Below are 22,886 nucleotides of genomic sequence, written 5' to 3' on the forward strand. Positions count from 1 at the left end.
AAATTTAAACACTAGATTTATATATTTCCAAATAATTGGGCTCTGTACGTATTGTTCTGCTGCTGTACTCCAGTTATTAAGTACGCTATATATGCAAATTATCTGTTTTATCTATATATAAAAAGTGTGACTTCAACTATATTGTGGCATGGGTGATGTCTTTAAATGAGTGTTGTCATTGATTCTATTGGAATTAATTTGCATATATTCAAAATTATTTTATTTTCTAGTTTTCCGTCAAAATAAATTAAGAGGGGTTAAAATAAATTTCGTTTTAAAATTTTGACATAAAGATATAATGACAAATGAGAATTTTTAAATCATGTAATGTAATTATTTCACAACAATTTTATTATCTTCTTTTCCATGCTCCAAAAAGAATTCCGTGAATTCATTTTTATAAATAATCAAAATCTAATGGCCCATATTCGATCATTAAAAAAAATCNCACCATATATATATATATATATATATATATATATATATATATAGTTTTTGATAAAACGACAAACGTCCTAAAATTGATATCAGAGTTGTCTAGGTCACAGATTCAATTACATTGAACTCAAAGAGTGAAATTATTGATAAGTAGATTGTTGGAATGCAATAATTATTTATATAAGATTTGATGTCACCCGAAACTGAGATTATTCGATACCAACGTTGTTTATCAATCGCATAATATGTAAACAACAAGCCTTGTAATAATCAAATATCCAAATCAGTCTATTTCATAAAAATAGACAAATGTCTTTACAATGTGATTCAAAATAAAACGCGGAAGCGAATTATAAACTTGACAAAATCGAATTATTAACTATGCTTGATCTCGAACTAGTTCTTCATCACCATCCCCAAAACATGGTTGCTCATCCTCATCTAATTGCTCTTCATTTTTATCTGGGGAGGAAGAGTAAGATGTGAGTGTCTGAAAAAACATTCAACAAGTGGAGGGCGATCGTGCACAACAAATAAAAAAGATACATATATAAAGAGAGAGAATCATGAATTCACATCTTCATCTTGTCATTGTGTTGGTGTTCTGAATTTATTTGGGAACAAGTGGAAGCAATTATATCGAGCAAAAATGATAAGACTCTGTTAAATAACGAGTTTCATAGTGTACTTATACTTTTGTCAATGTTATTGGTCATAGATTATTTCATGTTACTAAAGGACAATAATCCAATATTACATTTACGTATTCAAAATTATTTTTACAATGAAAAAAATATGAACCCCAAATGACAAATAACATTTCGGTGCCAGTAAAAACACCAAAAAACACATAACCACTATTATAAAATTAATGATTTGTTGAAACCTTTTATTTTTCAAAATCATGCACAAAAATCTATGTTTAAACTTAACTGTGACAAATAAGTTGGTATTTACAGCAAAAATCTATTTATTTTGTTTAAGCTAAACTCGTAGTAATCTCTCTATATCAAGTCTTAGCATAGCAAAAATCTTGTAACAATTAAATAAATCAGTAAGGTTTATAATTGCAAACTTATATAACAATCTTCTTCAAAATATAAATAAAAAACTATAAACAGTGCATTAGATTTTAACAACATAAACATGATAAGACACTTGAAGTCATCTTCTAGTCTTCTAAAAAAAGACGTCACATAAGATTTAGCAGTAACGACTGCGAGTTCACAAATTCACAAACGATAATTTAAAAAAAATGTAGATGTTTTAGATCCTAAAACATAATAAATCTTACCCGTTTTCACAATCACTTGATATGATGTCATTTAAACTAATCAGACTCTCCTCATAAACCACAGCACTTAAGGACAATTCAAATCCGTAGAATGGCAATCCCTTGAACTTGTTTTCATGATGTGCACAAAGGCCCAATTGGCCGTTGTCCGATTCAACCAGCAACCACTCATCGTTCAAAAGCAAAAAAGGGCAAATAACCACGTAAGGGCCGATCACAAACTGCTTCGTCCATGATTCTTTCACCCCGTATTGCTTCATCACCCAAATCTCTATTACCTGACTTGGTTCGGGTTCTTCTCTCCATAGTGGAAATCCAATCAATGCCAGATTCTCATTTAACACAGTCAGGCTCGCGAGGTCTTCTGCTTTGGGGAAATCATCAGGAAAGTCTAACAATTGAAAAGCCTCCGTTCTTATGTCAAAGCAAAGAATGCATGGATAATCATTTATATTATCTTTCGCTGCGTACCAGTGAATAGCCCCACCAAAGAAAGTTTGAAAAGAAGGCATAGAAGTAATCTTAGGCAGTTCTTCATCTATATGCTTCCATGAATCGGAGGCTGAATCGTATAAATCAAACCTCTCGTATTCATCAAACCTCTCGTAATCATCCAGATTGAGATGGAAATCTTCGTAGTAGTCTTCATTTCCATCGTAGTAGACTTCACGGATTTCCGAAATTTGCATTACCTTGTAAGCGCCAGTGTTTGGGTCAAACCCAAATCCAAATTCAAAAGCCAATATTTCATAACCCTTTGGACAGGTAATGCTCGGAGGGGGAAGCGGCTTGAATTCACGCAATGCCGGATTGCATAAGAAAATGATATTATCAATTGGGATGCAAACGAGCCCATTGCAAGGACCATATATTCCATAAATGCGTGTAGGGAAGCCTAGATCATTCAAAACAGGAAAGGATAGATAGGGTGATACCAATAATTCGGGGAAATCTGGATTGTGAAAAGAGAGTATCGCCTCGTCTTCATATTGTCGTGTCGTATAGCGTATCANTATATATATTAAGAGCATAAAATTAAAAAATATTAAGAGCATAAAAAAGAGTAACTAATGTGCGTATATTTGAAAATGGAGACAGACTGACAGTGTACATACCGCCGTGATGAAATCTCGGGCGGCTTAAGCGGCAGGGCAGCGGCTGGTGACTGGTGCGCTATGGCGCAGAGAACCGAGAAGAGAGAGGGAAGAAGAACTAGGGTTTGTTTAGGCTTGTACCTAGAAATCCAATTGGCTCGTTTTAATTACACTATTTTATGTTGGGAAAACTATTTAAAAATTAAAATTGAATATATTATCATGTGTTATAATAATTATTTGTACTCTGTATTTAGAAAAACATTTTAATGATATAAATTGAGAAAAAAGTAAATAAAAGAAAATTAATATTCATGTTATATAAATTGTCCGCTTTGGTTCAGGACCTCACGGATTTAAAACGCGTCACAACATGCTGGTCAACACACTAACTCTGATACCAAATATAACGGCCCAACTCACTTGTGAAATTGTCAAACAAATATAATTTTGTTAAATATTCACGCGTTGGGACCGCAACAAGTGTTAAAAATATGAATTTCACAATTTCCAATAATTATAACTTTTGACCAAACGGAACACGTTTGAGCTTGCCAAAATTAAAGATTCATTTCAATAATTTTGTAGAGTTAATTTTTTAACTCTACAAAATGTTATAAAATTAATATTCATGTTATGGAATTTTATATGCATAAAATGAAAAACTATTAAATTAGAGCTTTAATTGGGTGCAATATGTATCGTGATCAAATGCAATTTGTCAAAAATCATTAACTCTGTTTATTGGATATTATTGTGATCTATTATTGTAAGGTCCTGTAATTAATTATCCGGTAATTTTGGCATAATTAAAATAATTATTGAGTTGTAAATTAAAATAATTATTTATGCCAAATAAATTTTAGAAGTGTGTTAAAGATATGTATTTTAGAATATCAGAGAATTTAACGATATAAAATACATATAGAGTTTAAATAACACACGAGAGCAAAATAAATACAGACCGAGATAGATGGGCTTGAGTTATTATTTTAGTAACCAAATACACAAGATATATATATATATACATATATATACACACAACTTACCAAATAAAAGAAGGAAGAACTGAGAAAGGGAAGAGAAGAAAGAAACTTTCCCAAACCCAAATTTTCGCCACCCTTGGAGCAGCTGCGGGAAAATCGCGATAACTCCTCCGTCCGGCGTCCAAATCTCAATCGGTCTAAAGGGGTTTCTTCCTAACATCCTAGGCTTCGATTCAAGTTAGAAATCGCGAAGTTTGAGCAAGGATTCGGGTAGATCGAAGCTGCTGTTCCGGTGCTCTGTTTCTGCGCGAATTCTTCCGATTTTTGGGTGAGAGTTTTTGTGTTGCTGCGATTTTTTTTAACTTGAATTTGTAGAAATGATATAAATAAACCTTATAGTGCTTTAAGTTTCTGTTTTTAGCCACTAGAATCATCAAATTTGGATAAGAAACGGATTTGATATGATTTTTCTACCAAAATATGTCGAATCGAATTCTGCAAGTGTGCTGTGCAGAACAACTACTGTAATTCGGGTTTATGACATATAAGCACTCAGATTCTGGGTTTTTGGCTAAAATAAAAGTTGTAGAGCTATGTGTTGTCTTTGTAATGATATAAGATTCATTAAATTTCATTAAGAATTGAGCAAGTTATGGTGGTTTTTCTGAAACTGCTCAGTAGGAGAATTCTGTCCGAAAATCTGTTGAGTGGCAGTGTGTTCTTGATAATTCTGGGATTAATCTACTAAGATTTGGAAGATGGCTTCTTCTAGAAAAAGTTAGATATTTGATTATCTTTCATTTCTAATTGGCGGATATTGATTTGAGTTAATATTGAGTGAGATACGAATTTTATGCTCTTTTGTGCCAAATCGGACATTGGTATGGAAGGTAGTTTTCATGATCGACTTATTGTGATTTGTTTAGGCCGAGAGTTTTGAAGAGAAGTTGATATTGGAGTTTCAAGTTGTTATAGGTATGTTACAGCTCGGTAACATACAACGGTAAAACATAACTTATGTTTGATTGTCATTCTGTGTTACATGGATCGTGTTTATGAATTGTTGGCTGTTATAAATTGTTAAATGCCTTCGTTGTTATATATGTTTATTATTATGACATATTATTGGCATTTAGAATCAGGCATACAGTTATGACATTCATGTTGAGCCCTATCGTTCTTGTTAGCCCATTTTTGATATCCGTTGTTATCTGGCACTGTTGTTTATATCGGGATCATTGTGTGGCTGATAGGCATATACACATGAAACCGTAGATGTGATTGAACAATCCCGTGGTTAGTGCAGCCTTTTGAGGTGAGCGCTGGGGTTGTGTCATTTAGTTCGTTCTGTTGTGCCATCCTGTTATATCGTATCAGCTGTTTGGAGGCCGAGTCAGGGGTGTTATTTAGCACAGCTTGGCATACCTCGCATACTTGGCAGGGCGATTTAGTTGCATGACGATGTAGCTCCCCTGTGTTGTTGCTCGATCATTATTCCAGTTATTGTACCGTTTGTTGGCTCCTGTTATCCCGGTTATTCGTTGAGCCTTTCATGCATTGCATATTACATTTTATTATATGATTATGCATGATTTATGTTATTGTTGTTATTGTTGAACTGTTTCATACCAGAACCCTAACCTCAGTTGTTTACTGGGGGGCTGCTGTGGTTGCTATTGGGCACCATGGTAGATCCCCCGAGTCGTTTTGCAGCATCAGGCCGAGGTTCCGCCAGTGGAGCTCGGGATTGAGGTTGGATTGCTTGGTTCTGTTCAGTGGAGTCTCCCAGTTAGTCTATATGTATGTCTTGAGTTTGTTTCAGACTTGCATTGTATTTTATTTTCCGGGGAGATGCCCCGTGTATCTGTAGTAGTATTTGGTTGTTTTGTGATGTTCTGAGTCGACTCTGTGATATTTTTGATCTGGTGAGTATTGGGTAAGTTTTAATTTCTGCTTAGTCCTGGCCAGTGCGGATATAGGTTGTTTAACTTCGGTTTTTGTTTGATTGACTCTAGTTGGAGTATATTTTGATATAAATTGCTGCTTGAGTTTTCAGGATGTCCTACTTACGGGGAGGTCATGCCGAAATTTTTCTAGGCCCTGAGGTTCGTTTTAAAGCATTTTAAACTTTTTTTTCCGTTGCAGTTTTAAATCAAATCATTATTGTTTGATCATTAATTGTCATTAGAGTAAATGAGCCTCACAATTATGTATTTGATATTTTAGATTTATCATAATTAAAATATTAGATATATAAAAATAATATCTCATAATATATTATTTTATACTATTACTATTAGTAATTAAATTGTATTGCACCAACGAATTGATTACTCTATTTATTAGATATACAAATAAAAGTCATATATTTATAATAGTAAAATAGATGTTATTAATATTAGCAATTTTTTTAAATGTATAACATTATGATAGAGATTTTTTTTGAATTTGATGTAAATATAAAAAATTAAGTAATTAAATTAAATTTAAAAGTAAAATAAAAATAATAATTATCTTGATTGAGTTAGATACACTATTAACGATATTTATAATATAAATAGTAGAATAGTAGATTATTGTGATCAAATGCAATTTGTCAAAAATAATTAACTCTATTTATTAGATATTATCGTAATCTTTTATATATATTTCGTATTTTAGATAAACCATGATTAAGAGATTAGATATCAATAATAATATCTCATAATATATTATTTGATATAGTTTTATTTAATATATCAAAGTGCATCCACATTTTGAAGTAGAATAAAATTTTGGTTAGGCCATACAAGATATGCACGCAATACACACAACTTAATATTCTTTTTCTGGTAGTTCTGGGAGTATCGTCAAATATTCGTCTCCTAATTAATTTTTTTTCTAATTAATATATTTAAAATAAATTCATCAACTAAAAAATATGTTCAAATATCTCTCATTATATCCAACAAAAAATATTATAATTTTCTTTTTTTTTTTTTACTAATAATTAATTTTTTTTAAAAAAATATCCATATTAATTTTCATTATTTTCTGAAACATATATACACACATATAATAAAAAATTGTTGGTGATTCATAATGAAAATTTTATGTTTTGTCACAATTTTATATATTATTATGTTTATGTATTGCATAACCTCTATTAAGGGTGTCAATTCGGGTGAGATGGGTCGGATTGAGCAATAGTACTATTCAAAAATTGCTCAACCCGAACTCGAACCCGAGCCAACCATAAAACTCTCAACCCGAACCCGAATCGAACCGATCAACCCGATTTACCAGATTTTGAATTTTTTTTTATTTTTTTTTAAAAAAATTAAATAAAATTCAAAAAAATAATATTTTAGTTTAAACACATAATAACCAAATCTCTCTCATATATATGATTTAAATTTGAAAGTCTAATGGTAGGACAATAAATATATTTACTAAATCAAATAAACAATTGTTTAAAAATTAAAAAATGTTCAAAATAAATATTAAATTATGAAAATTAATGATATAAATATACAATAAATATTTTTTTCAGACATACAATATATAAAAATGTAGGCAATATTTATTAATTATATTATTTAAAAAAAATAAAAAATTTCGGGTCAACTCGGGTCAACCTGTATTGACCCGAACCCGATAATTTTTTTCGGGTCAGCTATCGGGTCCAACCCGATCTGACCCGAATCCAAAAACCTCAAACCCAAACCTGATTTTTTTCGGGTTGAACCGTGTCGGATTGGTGAGCCGTGTCTAATTTTGACACCCCTAACCTCTATCTAACATTAATTAAAAAAATTAATATATTTCTAATTTCTAATTTAAATTATCATAACAATAATAAACCATACAAAGTCAGAATGTTAAATGATAAAAAAATATTTTTTGTTATTTAAATGTCTCATAACACAATATCATAATATTTTATGTATTTAGCATGAATCTATTAATATAACGTACAAAAGATAATAAAAGATTACATTTATGGTGTGTTTTGGCAATCTTTTCAAGTTTTAATCTTTGTTGATTTTGTGCTCTAAATCTTCAAAGTATCCTTCGGTATTTTCTTGTACTTCACACCGTATCATGTGTACATTTATATATAAAATATTATTTTTACTGATAATTATTATTGTAGTCACTACAAGAAATTTTTTAATCAACACAACCTCTACGACAACGGTTTTAACTAAAATCGTTGTTAAAAAACTTTTTAACAACGGTTTTATAAAAACCGTTGTCTTCTGGGGGTCAAAGACAACGGTTTTTAGGGTCAATGACAACGGTTCTATAAAACCGGTGTCTTTGAGTATTTATGACAACAGTTCTGCGAACTGTTGTCTATTAGCATGTTTTTTGGACAATCGATAACTGTTGGGTAAGTTGTTGCCATATTTAAACCGTCGCTATTTCAAATTTGCGACGGTTTAATTTACAACTGTCGCTATATTTAGCAACTACAAAACCGTCGCTAAGTTTAGCGACAGGTAATGGAAAATCGTCGCATTTTTTCACTTAGCGACAGTTTTACAAAACCCGTCGTGAATATTAGCGACAGTTATAGTCTTACCGTCGCTAAATATAGCGACGGTTGTAACCGTTGCAAAATTTAAATTTTTGAAAAACCGCCATAAGTAGTGACGGTTTAACCAATAACCGTCGCACAAGTTTCTATAAATACCGCCACTTTCCATCACCCACCTCACAATACTTAAAATTTTTTTCTCTTACACAACTTTACCACTTCACAACACTTAAAATTTTTCTCTCTTACACGATTTTAGTTTCGATTTAATGTAAATTTTTTCTATTTAATTTTTGGTAAATTTTAAGTGTTAGTTAAGATCATGAATTATGTTATCATAGTAATATTGTAAGTTTTTTTAAATTTATTAAATTATTAAAAGTAAATTTTTTTTATTTTACTGCAAATATTAGCGACGGAAATCATGATACAACCGTTGTTAAGTAGCGACGGAATGCATATACAAATTGTCGCTAAGTAGCGACGGCGATTCATAAATCCGTCGCTAATGTTGTAGCGACGGTTTCTCATAAACCGTCGCAAATTGTAGCTACAACATAAAAAAACCGTTGGCTTTGAGCGCACGCTTTAATAACAGGGTTTTTAAATTGTAGCTCGCACCTATGAGTTTCAATATAGATTTTGTTTTTGTAAGTTGATAAATTTTAAATTTTAGTCATATAATTTTTGGATGGAGTATTTGTCCAATAATTTGCTATAATTATTATGCATTTTATTTTAAATTTGTCAACTAATAGTAAATTGTATTATTTATTTTAACTTTATCAACTAATATCAAATTGCAATGAATCATTATTTCAACCATATTTCCACAGTTCGAATAGTGATCGATATCGTTATCAAATGCAATCTGTCAAAAATCATTAACTCTATTGATATAGACTTTATTTTATTCTTTTTAGACGATGGATTTCACATCCATTATTTTTAGATGCAGGATTTATCCAATAATTTGCAATTATGCCACACAACGTATATGTATTGAATGCCAATACTATTATATATATCCCTCATTTTTTTTAATCTCTTATTATATAAAAATTAATTAATACTTCATAAGATATATGTATATAGTTATATATTTAATATAAATTTTCTTTCATTTCAAATTAAATTAATTATACACAATTTAAAAAATATTATATTATTTTATGTATATACTATTATTCTCATGCATTAATGTGTGTGTATTGACGGCTAAATACTATACTAAAGTTAAAATTTAATATTACATATTTGGTGAGTTAGTTAAACCTTCTATTTTATCCATATAACTTGTAATTTCTACCACTTTGATTTTCTCCAATTTTCTTCATATGAATTTGGACATACAGTTAAATCCCTTAAAAAGGATTATGAATATCAACTGAATTTGATACGTATCTTTTGGACAGTAGGTTTGTTAAAAAAGGATTTCATTAACGAGTTTGATTTTGGGATTTATTGAATATTTTGAACTTTGGGACTGATAATTATTGAGTTAAGACCAGATGTTACAGGTCTTAAATGTAAATTGCATGCTAAGTTTTCCAGTGTTTAAGGAATGAATTGAACACATGGGTTTCGTAATAAATGAAATTTCTTTAGGAACAAATATTTGAATTACACCTAATTATGAGTTAAATAATTTAAATGTACTGTCACTATAAGGTTAGGGTAATGTGTTTGAACTTTGGGTGCCTCGATAGGCATGTTATTAAGTCGCAATAAGAATTATGTGATTTTGATATCGAGACTATTGGGAATCAAAGGTTCTTGTTGAATTATTTATTGAAATTATTTTCTAGTAAATCAAGTAAGTTGGAATTTTCTGATAGAGAACTAATATACGAACATTAAGTGGTTCTAAATCTTGGATGAATAGGTTGGTGAACTTACGTTGAGTTAGGTATCATTCCTACAGCTGATCTTGATACATATAATTTGAACATTTAGGAAAATAAGTGTTGACGACGAAATTTAATGGATTCCGATTTTTAAAATTTACTAAGTTGAAAAGACTGTAAGAGTTGGAGTACTTGGAAGACTTTAATCGGAGAAAAATAAAAAACTCAAAAATTATTCGATAGCCGGAGGTAACACTCGATCCGCTTCCGTATATTGTTTATCATGCTCATATATGTGTAGAAACATGATTTTGTTGAGAAAATTCTAACATTTGGTATCAAAGTTTTGATACATCTGCCTTGAATATATTTGTTTTCATTTTTCTAAAGTTCAGATATCATGAACTTTTGAAAAAATTCATTTATGCGTAAGAAATAAGAAGCTTGAAGCTTGAAGAACGGAAAAAATAATATTACGAGCCTATCACATAGACACCGATGCGTGAAAATAAAATATATTTTACACATACATATTTTATAAATATATATAGCATTGATGCATGACACGACATTGCATTACATTTTGAGTCTTGATCTCATTGATGACCCTATTGATATTGTTTGTACGATCGAGGTGATTGTCGAGATTGTACGGAGCTGGGATTATCTGGAAAGATGTTGTAGGCCGATAAGGTGCAATATGTCTTTAGTCCCTGACGAGCTAACCGACACACGATAGTAGACTGGCGCGAAGGAGTGGTCGCTACGACAGTGTAGTCAAGTCTTGTCTATTGCTCGAGCTGTTTGTGCAGCTTCCATTATTCTGATTACTCATGCATGTTGACATACTTTGATCATCGATTCACTAGTAGAGTTTTTTATTTTTACTTCGCCACTAGTTATTTCGGCGATTGTTAATAATGAAGTAATATATACCAATCAACTTCGGTAATAACATCAGCGAAAAAAAAATTATTTTTTAATTCACAATTTAAAAAACACGGGTTTCACTTCTAATATTCTGTAACATTTTACTTCGACAGAGTAGTTTTGATGAAGTAAAAACTTAAAAACAAATTAAAATTTATATTTAGTGAAGTAAAAAAATGAACCAAAATTTTATTGATCTCCCTTAAATTATCTTTTCTTAATCCATCGAGATCCTCATTGAAAAAAAATCGAGATTTGCTAAGTTATATATATATATATATATATATACACACACACACACACACACACACACTTGTGGACTCGTGGATTTTCATTCTTTTTAGATGGATAATTTATGAATCAAATGAATATATTTTCAGTTATATATGTGTGTATGTCTGTACATAGTGATCAAGAATTAATTAGTTAAATTAAAATTGTGTAACAATAAAATATAATTATTTACTTCAACACCAAATTAAATGATGAATTAATAAAATACAAAATAACTTTTCATATTAAAATTGTGTCGAAGTTAAAAAAAAAATTTATTCACAACAATTCAATAATTCTGAAGTCGTTTTCTATTAATTACTTTATTGTAATACAAACAAATGAGGTTTTTTAAATTTACTACTTCTTCATTAAAAATAAATTGTAGAGTAACAAAAGATCTCTGTGATGGTTTTTAAAAAATCGATTTGTGATGAATATTGACGAACGTTTTTAAATAAATCGGCGAAGATTTTAAAAAACCGTCACTAATAGCGACAGTATTATTATACCCGTCGCTAACTTAATCAGCGACAGTTTAATAACCGTCGCTAATAGCGACTGTTTTACAAAGCTTTCGCATATTAGCGACAGTTTGTTGAAAACCGTCGCTGTTAGCGATGGTGACATTTAAACCGTCGCGAACTAAATCGGCGGTACAATTTATAACGAAGTTAAATAATTTTATAGATTTTTTTTTAATTTGAAACAAATTTTTTTTATAGATTATTTATAAATTTAAAAATGTGATATTTAGACGATTGAAGGGAATTATTTAAAAATATTTACAAAACTAAATATTTTTAATTAAATTATAAAATAAATCTTTTTTTTAAAAAAAATAAATAAAAATAGCGACGGTCTTGTTATCTACCGACGGTTCTGTTAGGTAAACCGTCGCTAATTAGCGACAATTTTAATTAGTACCTTCGTAATTACTTAGCGACGGTCTTGTTGTCTACCATCGCTAATTAGCGACGGTCGAATTACAAAACCGTAGCTACCTAGCGACGGTCTATAACAAGGCCAACGACTTTGCTAATTTCTTGAATATGACTTCGTTGATAATGCGAAGTAAAATGGTACCCTATTACTTCACGTGCGTCTACTTCGACAATTATCTACCTATTACTTCATTGAATATGCGAAGTAAATCAAGAAAATTCTACCAGTGATTGCATTCATATATCAATAATTAATACAGTGCATGCATGTTGTTTTCTTTCGGTATATGATCATACCATGATCTCCAGCGAATGGCCAAACTTAATTAACCCAAGTCGGAATCAAGCTTTTTGGAAACGGCAGTGGGACAAGCATGGTACCTGTAGTCTAAATCTCTACCAACAGGATGCATACTTTGAAAAGGCTTTGGAGTTGAAAAACAAATTCGATGTTTTGGCTATACTTGCCAGCCATGGCGTATTTCCTACGGGAAAATCCGTTTCAATAAGCCAAGTTAACGGTTCGGTGTTTGGAGCTACTGGTCAGATGCCTATAATAAAATGAAGCGGCGGTTGGTTAACCGAAATACTTATTTGCTTCAATCCTTCGGGGGATTCGGTGGATCCATGTCCCCAGCCTCCAAGTCCAAGTTGTGGGGCTACAGAAAAGTTTTGATCCAGTTATTACGTACGCTAGCTATATATGCAAATTATCTGTTCTATCTATATATAAAAAGTGTGACTTTAGCTATATTGTGGCATTGGTGTTGTCTTTAAATGAGTAGTGTCATTAATTCTATTGGAATTAATTTGCATGTGTAGATATATTCAAAATTATTTTATTTTCCAGTTTTCCGTCAAAATAAATTAAGAGGGGTTAAAATAAATTTCGTTTTAAAATTTTGACATAAAGATATAATGACAAATGAGACTTTTTAAATCATGTAATGTAATTATTTCACAACAATTTTATTATCTTCTTTTCCATGCTCCAAAAAGAATTCCGTGAATTCATTTTTATAAATAATCAAAATCTAATGGCTCATATTCGATCATTAAAAAAAAAAAATCTAATTAATAGCAATTGGAAGCAAATATAGTCTCATATATATATACATACATGTGTGCATACGTAATAATTTGGAGGATCGTGATGGGAAAAATCTGGTTAATAAGTTTCTATTTGACATCATAAATTAATAATTTGAATCATGAACAAAATTAACTCAAATATTCTTATTTGAAGTCTAGTACCGTGGAATTAATTATAAAAGAAATAGCTTCTATCATAATTAATTTAGATTTAAAGCTTCATGCACGATATACTGTATATAGACAACCGATAGCTGTACCTCCATTAGAATTAATATAGTGGAAGGAAACAAAAATCAAGGCAAAACACTCTTATAATTTGTGAAAGTTTTGTTTCAATGAGTGATACAAAAATATAGTATATAGATCGATGCTGGAAAATAATATTTGTAATTAAATGACGTTTGAGTTCACATCTTCATTTATCATTGTTTTGGTCCAAATTGTTTTTGGGAATAAGTGAGAACAATTATATATGTTATGATCGCTGGGGTATTTTGAGTGGGGTGAATAAAAAAAGGACAACATAAACATGATAAGTAATCCCTTGAACTTGTTTGGAATTTTATATGCATAAAATGAAAAACTATTAAATTAATTAGAGCGTTATTTGGGTGCAATGCATGCGAGGGATCGGACAGCATTTGGAGCGGAGAGATCGATCGAGGTCTAAGTAAATATATATCGTGATCAAATGCAATGTGTAAAAAATCATTAACTCTGTTTATTAGATATCATTGTGATCTATTATGTATTTGATATTTTAGATTTATCATAATTAAAATATTAGATATATCAAAAATAATATCTCATAATATATTATTTTATACTATTACTATTAGTAATTAAATTATATTGCACCAACGAATTGATTAATATATTTTTTAGATTTACAAATACAAGTCATATATTTGTAACAGAAAATTAGATGTTATTAATATTAGCAATTTTTTTAAATGTATAACATTATGATAGAGATTTTCCAGGAATTTGATGGAAATATATAAAATTAAGTAATTAAATTAAATTTAAAATAAAAATAACAATAATAATTATCTTGATTGAGTTAGGTACACTATTAAAGATCATATTAAATTAATATAGAAAATGATTTAAAGAATCTCATTAACATGACAAATTGTAAAACAAATGAAAAAATAAGCTCACAAATGAAAGTGATATATTTATAATAGAAATAGTAGAATAGTAGATTATTGTGATCAAGTGCAATTTGTCAAATATCATTAACTCTATTTATTTGATATTATCGTAATCTTTTATATATATTTCGTATTTTAGATAAAACAATGATTAAGATATTAGATATCAATAATAATATCACATAATATATTATTTGATATAGTTTTATTTAATATATCAAAGTGCATCCACATTTTTAAGTAGAATAAAATTTTGGTTAGGCCATACAAGATATGTACGCAATACACACAACTAAATATTCTTTTTCTGGTAGTTCTGGGAGTATCGACAAATAGTCGTCTCCTAATATTATATTTTTTTCTAATTAATATATTTAAAATAAATTCATCAACTAAAAAATATGTTTAAATTTCTCTCATTATATCCAACAAAAAATATTATAATTTTCTATTTTTTACTAATAATTAATTTTTTTTTAAAAAAATATCCGTATTAATTTTCAGTATTTTCTAAAACATATATACACAAATATAATAAAAAATTGTTGGTGATTCATAATAAAAATTTTATGTTTTGTCACACTTTTATATATTATTATGTTTATGTATTGCATAACCTCTATTAAGGGTGTCAATTCGGGTGAGATGGGTCGGATTGAGCAATAGTACTATTCAAAAATTGCTCAACCCGAACCCGAACCCGAACCCGAGCCAACCCGAAAACTCTCAACCCGAATCCTAATCGAACCGATCAACCTGATTTACCCGATTTTGAATTTTTTTTAAATTTATTAAAGAAAATTAAATAAAATTCAAAAAAAATATTTTAATTTAAACACATAATAACAAAATCTCTCTAATATATATGATTTAAATTTGAAAGTCTAATTGTAGAAAAATAAATATATTTACTAAATCAAATAAAAATTTGTTTAAAAAATAAAAAATGTTCAAAATAAATATTAAATTATGAAAATTAATGATATAAATATACAATAAATATTTTTTCAGACATACAATATATAAAAATGTAGGCAATATCTATTAATTATATTATTTAAAAAAATAAAAAAAATTCGAGTCAACTCGGTCAATCTGTGTTGACCCGAACCCAATAATTTTTTTTCGGGTCAGCTATCGGGTCCAACCCGATATGACCCGAATCCAAAAATCTCAAACCCAAACCGGATTTTTTCTGGGTTGAACCGTGTCGGATTGGTGAGTCGTGTCTGATTTTGACACCCCTAACCTCTATCTAACATTAATTTTAAAAATTAATATATTTCTAATTTCGAATTTAAATTATCATAACAATAATAAAACCATACAAAGTCAGAATGTTAAATGATAAAAAAAAAACATATTTTTTGTTATTTAAATGTCTCATAACACAATATCATAATATTTTATGTATTTAGCATGAATATATTAATATAACATACAAAAGATAATAAAAGATTGCATTTATGGTGTGTTTTGACAATCTTTTCAAGTTTTAATCTTTGTTGATTTTGTGCTCTAAATCTTCAAAGTATCATTCGGTATTTTCTTGTACTTCACACCGTATCATGTGTACATTTATATATAAATTATTATTTTTAATAATAATTATTATTGTAGTGTTAGAGTTTTACCGAAACTCATCTTTTAACATGGGTTTTACTGACTTTTTTTTTTTTTTTTTTCATTTTTGACTATATCTGTAATGACTCGACATAACTCTCCCGCGATTATTACTCATAGGACTTCTCCAGCCCAGGCACTTGAGCTTTTACCTTCCCATGATTTGAACCCAAGACCTCCTGGACATATAGTTCTTGGCAAAGCAATCATGGTACCAATAAAAAGGTTATCTTCATTTCCATATCTATGTCTACAATAACCAAAACCCACTTGAGAAATACTTGAGACAGAAAACATGATAAGACAACAAGCCATCTTCCAAGATATTATTATAGGAAATTTTACATCAGTTTACTTTCATGAATTAGGACATGAGTTGTATAAAACCAGATGGGGAGATTCTATGCTATGTCGGAAGAAACACTCTCGGTGTATTTGAATAAGATGATCGACAGAGCATCTCGCTAGAAAGAAAAAAAAATACTGATGAACCCATATTTTGTTTGCCCGCGATATGATTGACTGCAAAAATGCACCAAGTGATTTCCACTCGTGTAGCATAAAATCATCTATCCAGATGACGACATCAATTTACTTCCATGAATTGTAGCTCGCACCTATGAGTTTCAATATAGATTTGTACATCCTCTAGTAGGAAGATATGGATCCATCGGGAAAATAAGTATTTTGTTTTTGTAAGTTGATAAATTTTAGATTTTAGTCATATAATTTTTGGATGGAGTATTTGTCCAATAATTATTATGCATTTTATTTTAACTTTGTCAACTAATAGTAAATTTATTATTTATTTTAATTTATCAACTAATATCAAATTGCAATGAATCATTATTTCAACCACATTTCCACAGTTCAAAAAATGATCGATATTGTTATCAGATGCAATCTGTCAAAAATCATTAACTCTATTGATATAGACTTTATTTTATTCTTTTTAGACGATGGATTTCACATCCATTATTTTTAGATGCAGGATTTATCCAATAATTTGCAATTATGCCTCGCAACGTATATGTATTGACTGCCAATACTATTATATTAAAGTTAAATATTAAATATTTGGTGCATTAGTGAATCTAAATGTTCCATAAATAATCTATAAACAAATAAAATAAAAAAGNATATACTATTATTCTCATGCATTAATGTGTGTGTATTGACGGCTAAGTACTACACTAAAGTTAAAATTTAATACTACATGTTTGGTGAGTTAGTTAAACCTTCTATATTATCCATATAACTTGTAATTTGTACCAAGCTTTGACTTTCTCTAATTTTCTTCATATAGTTAAATCCCTTAAAAAGGATAATGAATATCATGAACTGAATTTGATACGTATCTTTTGGTCATAGATTATTTCATGTTACTAAAGGACAGTAATCCAATATTACATTTACGTATTCAAAATTATTTTTACAATGTAAAAAATATAGACTCCACATGACAAATAACATTTCGGTGCCAGTAAAAACACCAAAAAACACATAACCACAAATGTAAAATTAATGATTTGTTAAAACCTTTTATTTTTCAAAATCATGCACAAAAATCTATGTTTAAACTTAACTGTGACAAATAAGTTTGTATTTACAACAAAATTCTAGTTATTTTGTTTAAGCTAAACTCGTAGTAATCTCTCTATATCAAGTCTTAGCATAGCAAAAATCTTGTAACAATTAAATAAATCAGTAAGGTTTATAATTACAAACTTTTATAATTACAAACTTATATAACAATCTTCTTCAAAATATAAATAAAACTATAAATAGTGCATTAGATTTTAACAACATAAACATGATAAGACACTTGAAACCATCTTCTAGTCTTCTAAAAACAGACGTCACATAAGATTTAGCAATAACGACTGTGAGTTCACACATTCACAAACGATAATTTAAAAAAAATGTAGATGTTTTAGATCCTAAAACATAATAAATCTTACCCGTTTTCACAATCACTTGATATGATGTCATTTAAACTAATCAGACTCTCCTCATAAACCAAAGCACTTAAGGACGAATGAAATCCGTAGAATGGCAATCCCTTGAACTTGTTTTCATGAAGTGCACAAAGGCCCAATTGGCCGTTGTCGGATTCAACCAGCAACCACTCATCATTCAAAAGCAAAAAAGGGTAAAAACCCATGTAAGGGCCGATCACAAACTGCTTCGTCCATGATTCTTTCACCCCGTATTGCTTCATCACCCAAATCTCTATTACCTGACTTGGTTCGGGTTCTTCTCTCCATAGTGGAAATCCAATCAATGCCAGATTCTCATTTAACACAGTCAGGCTCGCGAGGTCTTCTGCTTTGGGGAAATCATCAGGAAAGTCTAACAATTGAAAAGTCTCCGTTCTTATGTCAAAGCAAAGAATGTATACATTAATAATATCATTCGCTGCGTACCAGTGCATAGCCCCACCAAAGAAAGTTTGAAAAGAAGGCATAGAATTAATCTTAGGCAGTTCTTCATCTATATGCTTCCATGAGTTGGAGGCTGAATCGTATAAATCAAACCTCTCGTAATCATCCAGATTGAGACGGAAATCTTTGTAGTTGTGATCGTGATCCAGATAGAGACGTAAACCTTCGTAGAAATCTTCACGGATTTCCGAAATTTGCATTACCTTGTAAGCGCCAGTGTTTGGGTCAAACCCAAATCCAAATTCAAAAGCCAATATTCGATAACCCATTGGACAGGTAATGCTCGGAGGGGGAAGCGGCTTGAATTCTCGCAATGCCGGATTGCATAAGAAAATGATATTATAAACTGGGATGCAAACGAGCCCATTGCAAGGACCATATATTCGGACATTGGAATAAATGTTTGTAGGGAGGTTTAGATCATTCAAAACGGGAATGGATAGATAGGGTGATACCAATAATTCGGGGAAATCTGGATTGTGAAAAGAGAGTATCGCCTCGTCTTCATATTGTCGTGTCGTATAGCGTTTCACAAGCAACACACTCTGTTTTCTCTCACGGTTTTGGTATCTGTGGATGAATATAGGACTTCTAATCAAATCACGCCATGTTCTTGAAACGCACCTGAGTTTTACTATTGATTTCACCGGGACACGTATCAAAATTTCGATGATTACATCCTCTGGCAGCTGTGGATTCACCATGCTCACGAAATCTCAAAGTGGATACTTTATAATTTTGTGCCCTAATAAGTAATGAGTTTTCAAAGGATGTAAAACCAGATCAAGCAGACTGACAGTGTACATACCGCCGTTATGAGCTCTCCGGCAGCTTAAGCGGCAGGGCTGCGGCTGGTGACTGGTGCGCTATGGCGCAGAGAACCGAGAAGAGAGGGGGAAAAAGAACTAGGGTTTGAGAGAAAAAGAAGAATGAAGTTGAGGCCCATCTATTTTGGGTTTTTCAATTTTGGAATTCTTTTTTCCCCTGTTTAGGCTTGTAACATAGAAATCCAATTGGCTCGTTTTAATTACACTGTTTTATGTCTATTATAAAAATTAAAATTGAATATATCATCATGTGTTATAATAATTATTTGCACTCTACATTTAAAGATTAGGATGTTTAGAAAAATATTTTAATGATATAAATTGAGGAAAAAGTAAATAAAGGAAAATTAATATTCATGTTATATAAATTGTCCGCTTTGACTCAGGTTCTCACGGATTTAAAACGCGCCACAACGTGCGGGTCAACACACACTGGCTCTAATACCAAATGTAACTGCCCAACTCACTTGTGAAATTGTCAAACAAATATAATTTTTTTAAATATTCCCGCGTTGGGGCCAAAACATGCATTGAAAATATGAATTTCACAATTTCCAACAATTTTAACTTTTGATCAAACGGAACACGTTTGAGCTTGCCAAAATTAAAGATTCATTTCAATAATTTTGTAGAGTTAATTTTTTAACTCTACAAAATGTTATAAAATTAATATTCATGTTATGGAATTTTATATGCATAAAATGAAAAACTATTAAATCAGAGATTTAATTAGGTGAAATGTATCGTGATCAAATGCAATTTGTAAAAAATCATTAACTTCGTTTATTGGATATTATTGTGATATATTATGTATTTGATATTTTAGATATATCATAATTAAAATATTAGATATATCAAAAATAATATCTCATAATATATTATTTTATACTATTACNTATATATATTTGCACCATTTTAAAAATAAAACAACCAACTATGTTTGAAAATTCAAAGGAAAGAGTTCAAAACATAAAATCGTCAAACGTTTGTCAAACATAACTTAAAAATATTTCAAAATTAACCTAACTCTAACAATCTCTCAAAAACCACTCAAAAACCATCATAAAAGTCGTAGAAAATCTTTATCATAAACTTAACGTAAATGCGAAAAAACTTGCGCTAGTCCTCGGGTTATGTGCACCTTCAGTCCAGTAAGATCAACCATCAATACCCTCAACAATATCAACATCATGGTCACCTACATCGATCACACCTAGTGAATCTATTGACTGAGCAAACCATAACCATAATAGCAAGTAATACATATACAATCATATGCAACAATGAAAATATTTTTACTTAAAATAACATTTCATAACCATGCATAAACTTAAACATTTTCCTTTCATCATAAACATATCATTATTCCTTTTCATCATATACGTATACGTTTTCCTTTTCGTTGAATTCAGATCGTTAATTGTGACTTTCGTATTAGCTGGAGGTCGATGGATCCATCTACGTATTACCACAATACTGGACGGCGGGGACATCAGCGACACTCTTACCTGTCAACTAAGCATTGGCCTTACACATCAACGTATCATCATAATCATCGTATCATCGTATTAGTCACAATTACTTCACTTCCTTCAACATTTCATATTTTCATCACTTTATAAAATTTAATCATGCATAAATCATTTTTGTTTTAAACCAAGGACGCAACATATCTTTTATCATTAACATTTCATCATAAAATTTCATAAACATTAAAAATAAGCATATTTACAATCATATGCAATAATGAAAATACTTTTACTTAAAATAAAATTTCATAACCATGCATAAACTTAAACATTTTTCCTTTCATCATAAACATATCATAATTCATTTTCATCATATACGTATATGTTTTTCTTTTCGTTGTTTTCAGATCGTTAATTGTGATTTCGTATTTGTAACGTCTCGAAAATCTGAAGATCCACGTGAACCACATGCATGCAAGTTATTAAATTTCTTTGGTATTTTATTAAATTGTTTTAAATCATTAAGTGCTTGTTTATTTCATTAAATAGTGTTTAATTATTTTTATGCATTTTATGCATATTCATTGCATGGTAGAATTTATTTCATGAAATTTTAAGGGTTCATGCATTTAAAATTTTTAAGTTGCATTTCGCGCTCGAACATGGAACGGAGACCGAAAATTTTTAAGTTGCATTTTGCACCCGGGGTGAGATTTTGGCCATGGCAGCGTCCTGAGCACATTTTATCATGTTTTTAAATGTTTGTGCATCATGTTTATGATTTTTATGAAAATTATGGTAAATACGGTGCATGCTTGGTTTAAAGGAAAAAAAATTACGTATATGTACGATTTTATTTAAGTGATGAATATGATGACACATTTTGAAGGAAATGATTTAGTTGTGACTAACACGATGACACGATGACATGTAAGACCGGGACTCAGTGGGCGGGTAATGCTGTCGATGATGATCCTCGTCGCCGGGTACCACAGTTACACGTAAATGGATCCATCGAATGACATGATGATAGGAAAGTCACAGCTAATGAACGGATTCAAATTAAGAAATTTAACATGTATATACTGACATGATGATACATGCTATGATTATTAACATGTTTTGACAGGACACGTTTACACATACGATATGATAACATGATGGGACAGGTTTTGAGACGTTATGATTTTTACACGATACGCTCATGTTCATTTTTTTAAGTTTCATGAACTGTATGTTGATTATGCTATTTTTCGCTGCTGTGTGCTACGTATATGTACTTGTTATTACTGGTACAGGCATGTTGAGTCTTTAGACTTACTAGGCGTGTGTGATGCGTGTGATCATTTTGATCAGGAGACAGGAGGTGCCGAAGATTGAGTAGGCAGGCGGGGTGTGCGGTGACATGACCCAAGGACCATTATTTTTCCGCACATTGATTTATGGGCTTTTGAGAGGAGTTTACACATTTTTATATGTTAGTGATATTACGATTTTTACATGTTTACGTTTACGTTGATTTTGGATGATATTATTTATTTTTAAACTGCGATAATTTTTATTGGCAAATAAATACAATTATTTTAAATGTTACTTTGTAATGATGAGCTTTTATAATAAAAAAAAATATTTCCGCGTTTTAAAAGAGCAGACGTTACAGTATTAGCTGAAGGTCGATGGATACATCTACGTATTACCACAGTACTGGGGGCGGGGACATCAGCGACACTCTCACCCGTCAACTGAGCATTGGCCTTACACATCAACGTATCATCGTAATCATCGAATCATCGTATTAGTCACAATTACTTCACTTCCTTCAACACTTCATATTTTCATCACTTTATAAAATTAAAGCATGCATAAATCATTTTTCTTTTAAACCAAGTATGCAACATATCTTTTAGCATTAACATTTCATCAAATAATTCCATAAACATTAA

At 30.4% G+C, this 22,886-nt stretch overlaps 1 protein-coding gene and 1 long non-coding RNA gene across 5 annotated transcripts; one reads left to right on the forward strand and one right to left on the reverse strand.

The window, feature by feature from the left end:
- Positions 1 to 713: 713 nt before the first annotated feature.
- On the reverse strand, positions 714 to 19,614 carry LOC140984471 (F-box/kelch-repeat protein At3g06240-like). 4 transcript variants are annotated; one of them, XM_073451910.1, is made up of 5 exons: positions 19,456 to 19,613; positions 18,811 to 19,392; positions 2,356 to 2,363; positions 1,733 to 2,316; positions 714 to 900 (listed from the first exon to the last, which is right to left on the reverse strand). In XM_073451910.1, exons 2-5 carry the CDS (start codon positions 19,349 to 19,351, stop codon positions 897 to 899), a joined length of 1,137 nt encoding a protein of 378 aa, XP_073308011.1. In that variant the 5' UTR covers positions 19,352 to 19,392; positions 19,456 to 19,613; the 3' UTR covers positions 714 to 896. The 4 variants fall into 4 exon arrangements, with proteins under 4 accessions (XP_073308011.1, XP_073308010.1, XP_073308008.1 ...); XM_073451909.1 differs by lacking the exons at positions 714 to 900; positions 1,733 to 2,316; positions 2,356 to 2,363 and adding an exon at positions 18,133 to 18,771 and having other exon boundaries at positions 19,456 to 19,611; XM_073451907.1 differs by lacking the exons at positions 714 to 900; positions 1,733 to 2,316; positions 2,356 to 2,363 and having other exon boundaries at positions 18,133 to 19,362; positions 19,456 to 19,614.
- Positions 3,893 to 5,769, forward strand: LOC140985086 (uncharacterized). Its single transcript, XR_012176695.1, has 3 exons — positions 3,893 to 4,140; positions 4,739 to 4,787; positions 5,505 to 5,769. It is a non-coding gene; the product is annotated as an uncharacterized lncRNA (long non-coding RNA).
- Positions 19,615 to 22,886: the final 3,272 nt, after the last annotated feature.

Source organism: Primulina huaijiensis, chromosome 9 (assembly GCF_012295235.1).
Source record: "Primulina huaijiensis isolate GDHJ02 chromosome 9, ASM1229523v2, whole genome shotgun sequence".
In the NCBI taxonomy this organism is placed as follows: Eukaryota; Viridiplantae; Streptophyta; class Magnoliopsida; order Lamiales; family Gesneriaceae; genus Primulina; species Primulina huaijiensis.

Bases quoted from the DNA above. Each gene is read 5' to 3' on its own strand.
- LOC140984471 (XM_073451907.1), bottom strand. From the start codon at position 19,351: ATGGTGAATCCACAGCTGCCAGAGGATGTAATCATCGAAATTTTGATA.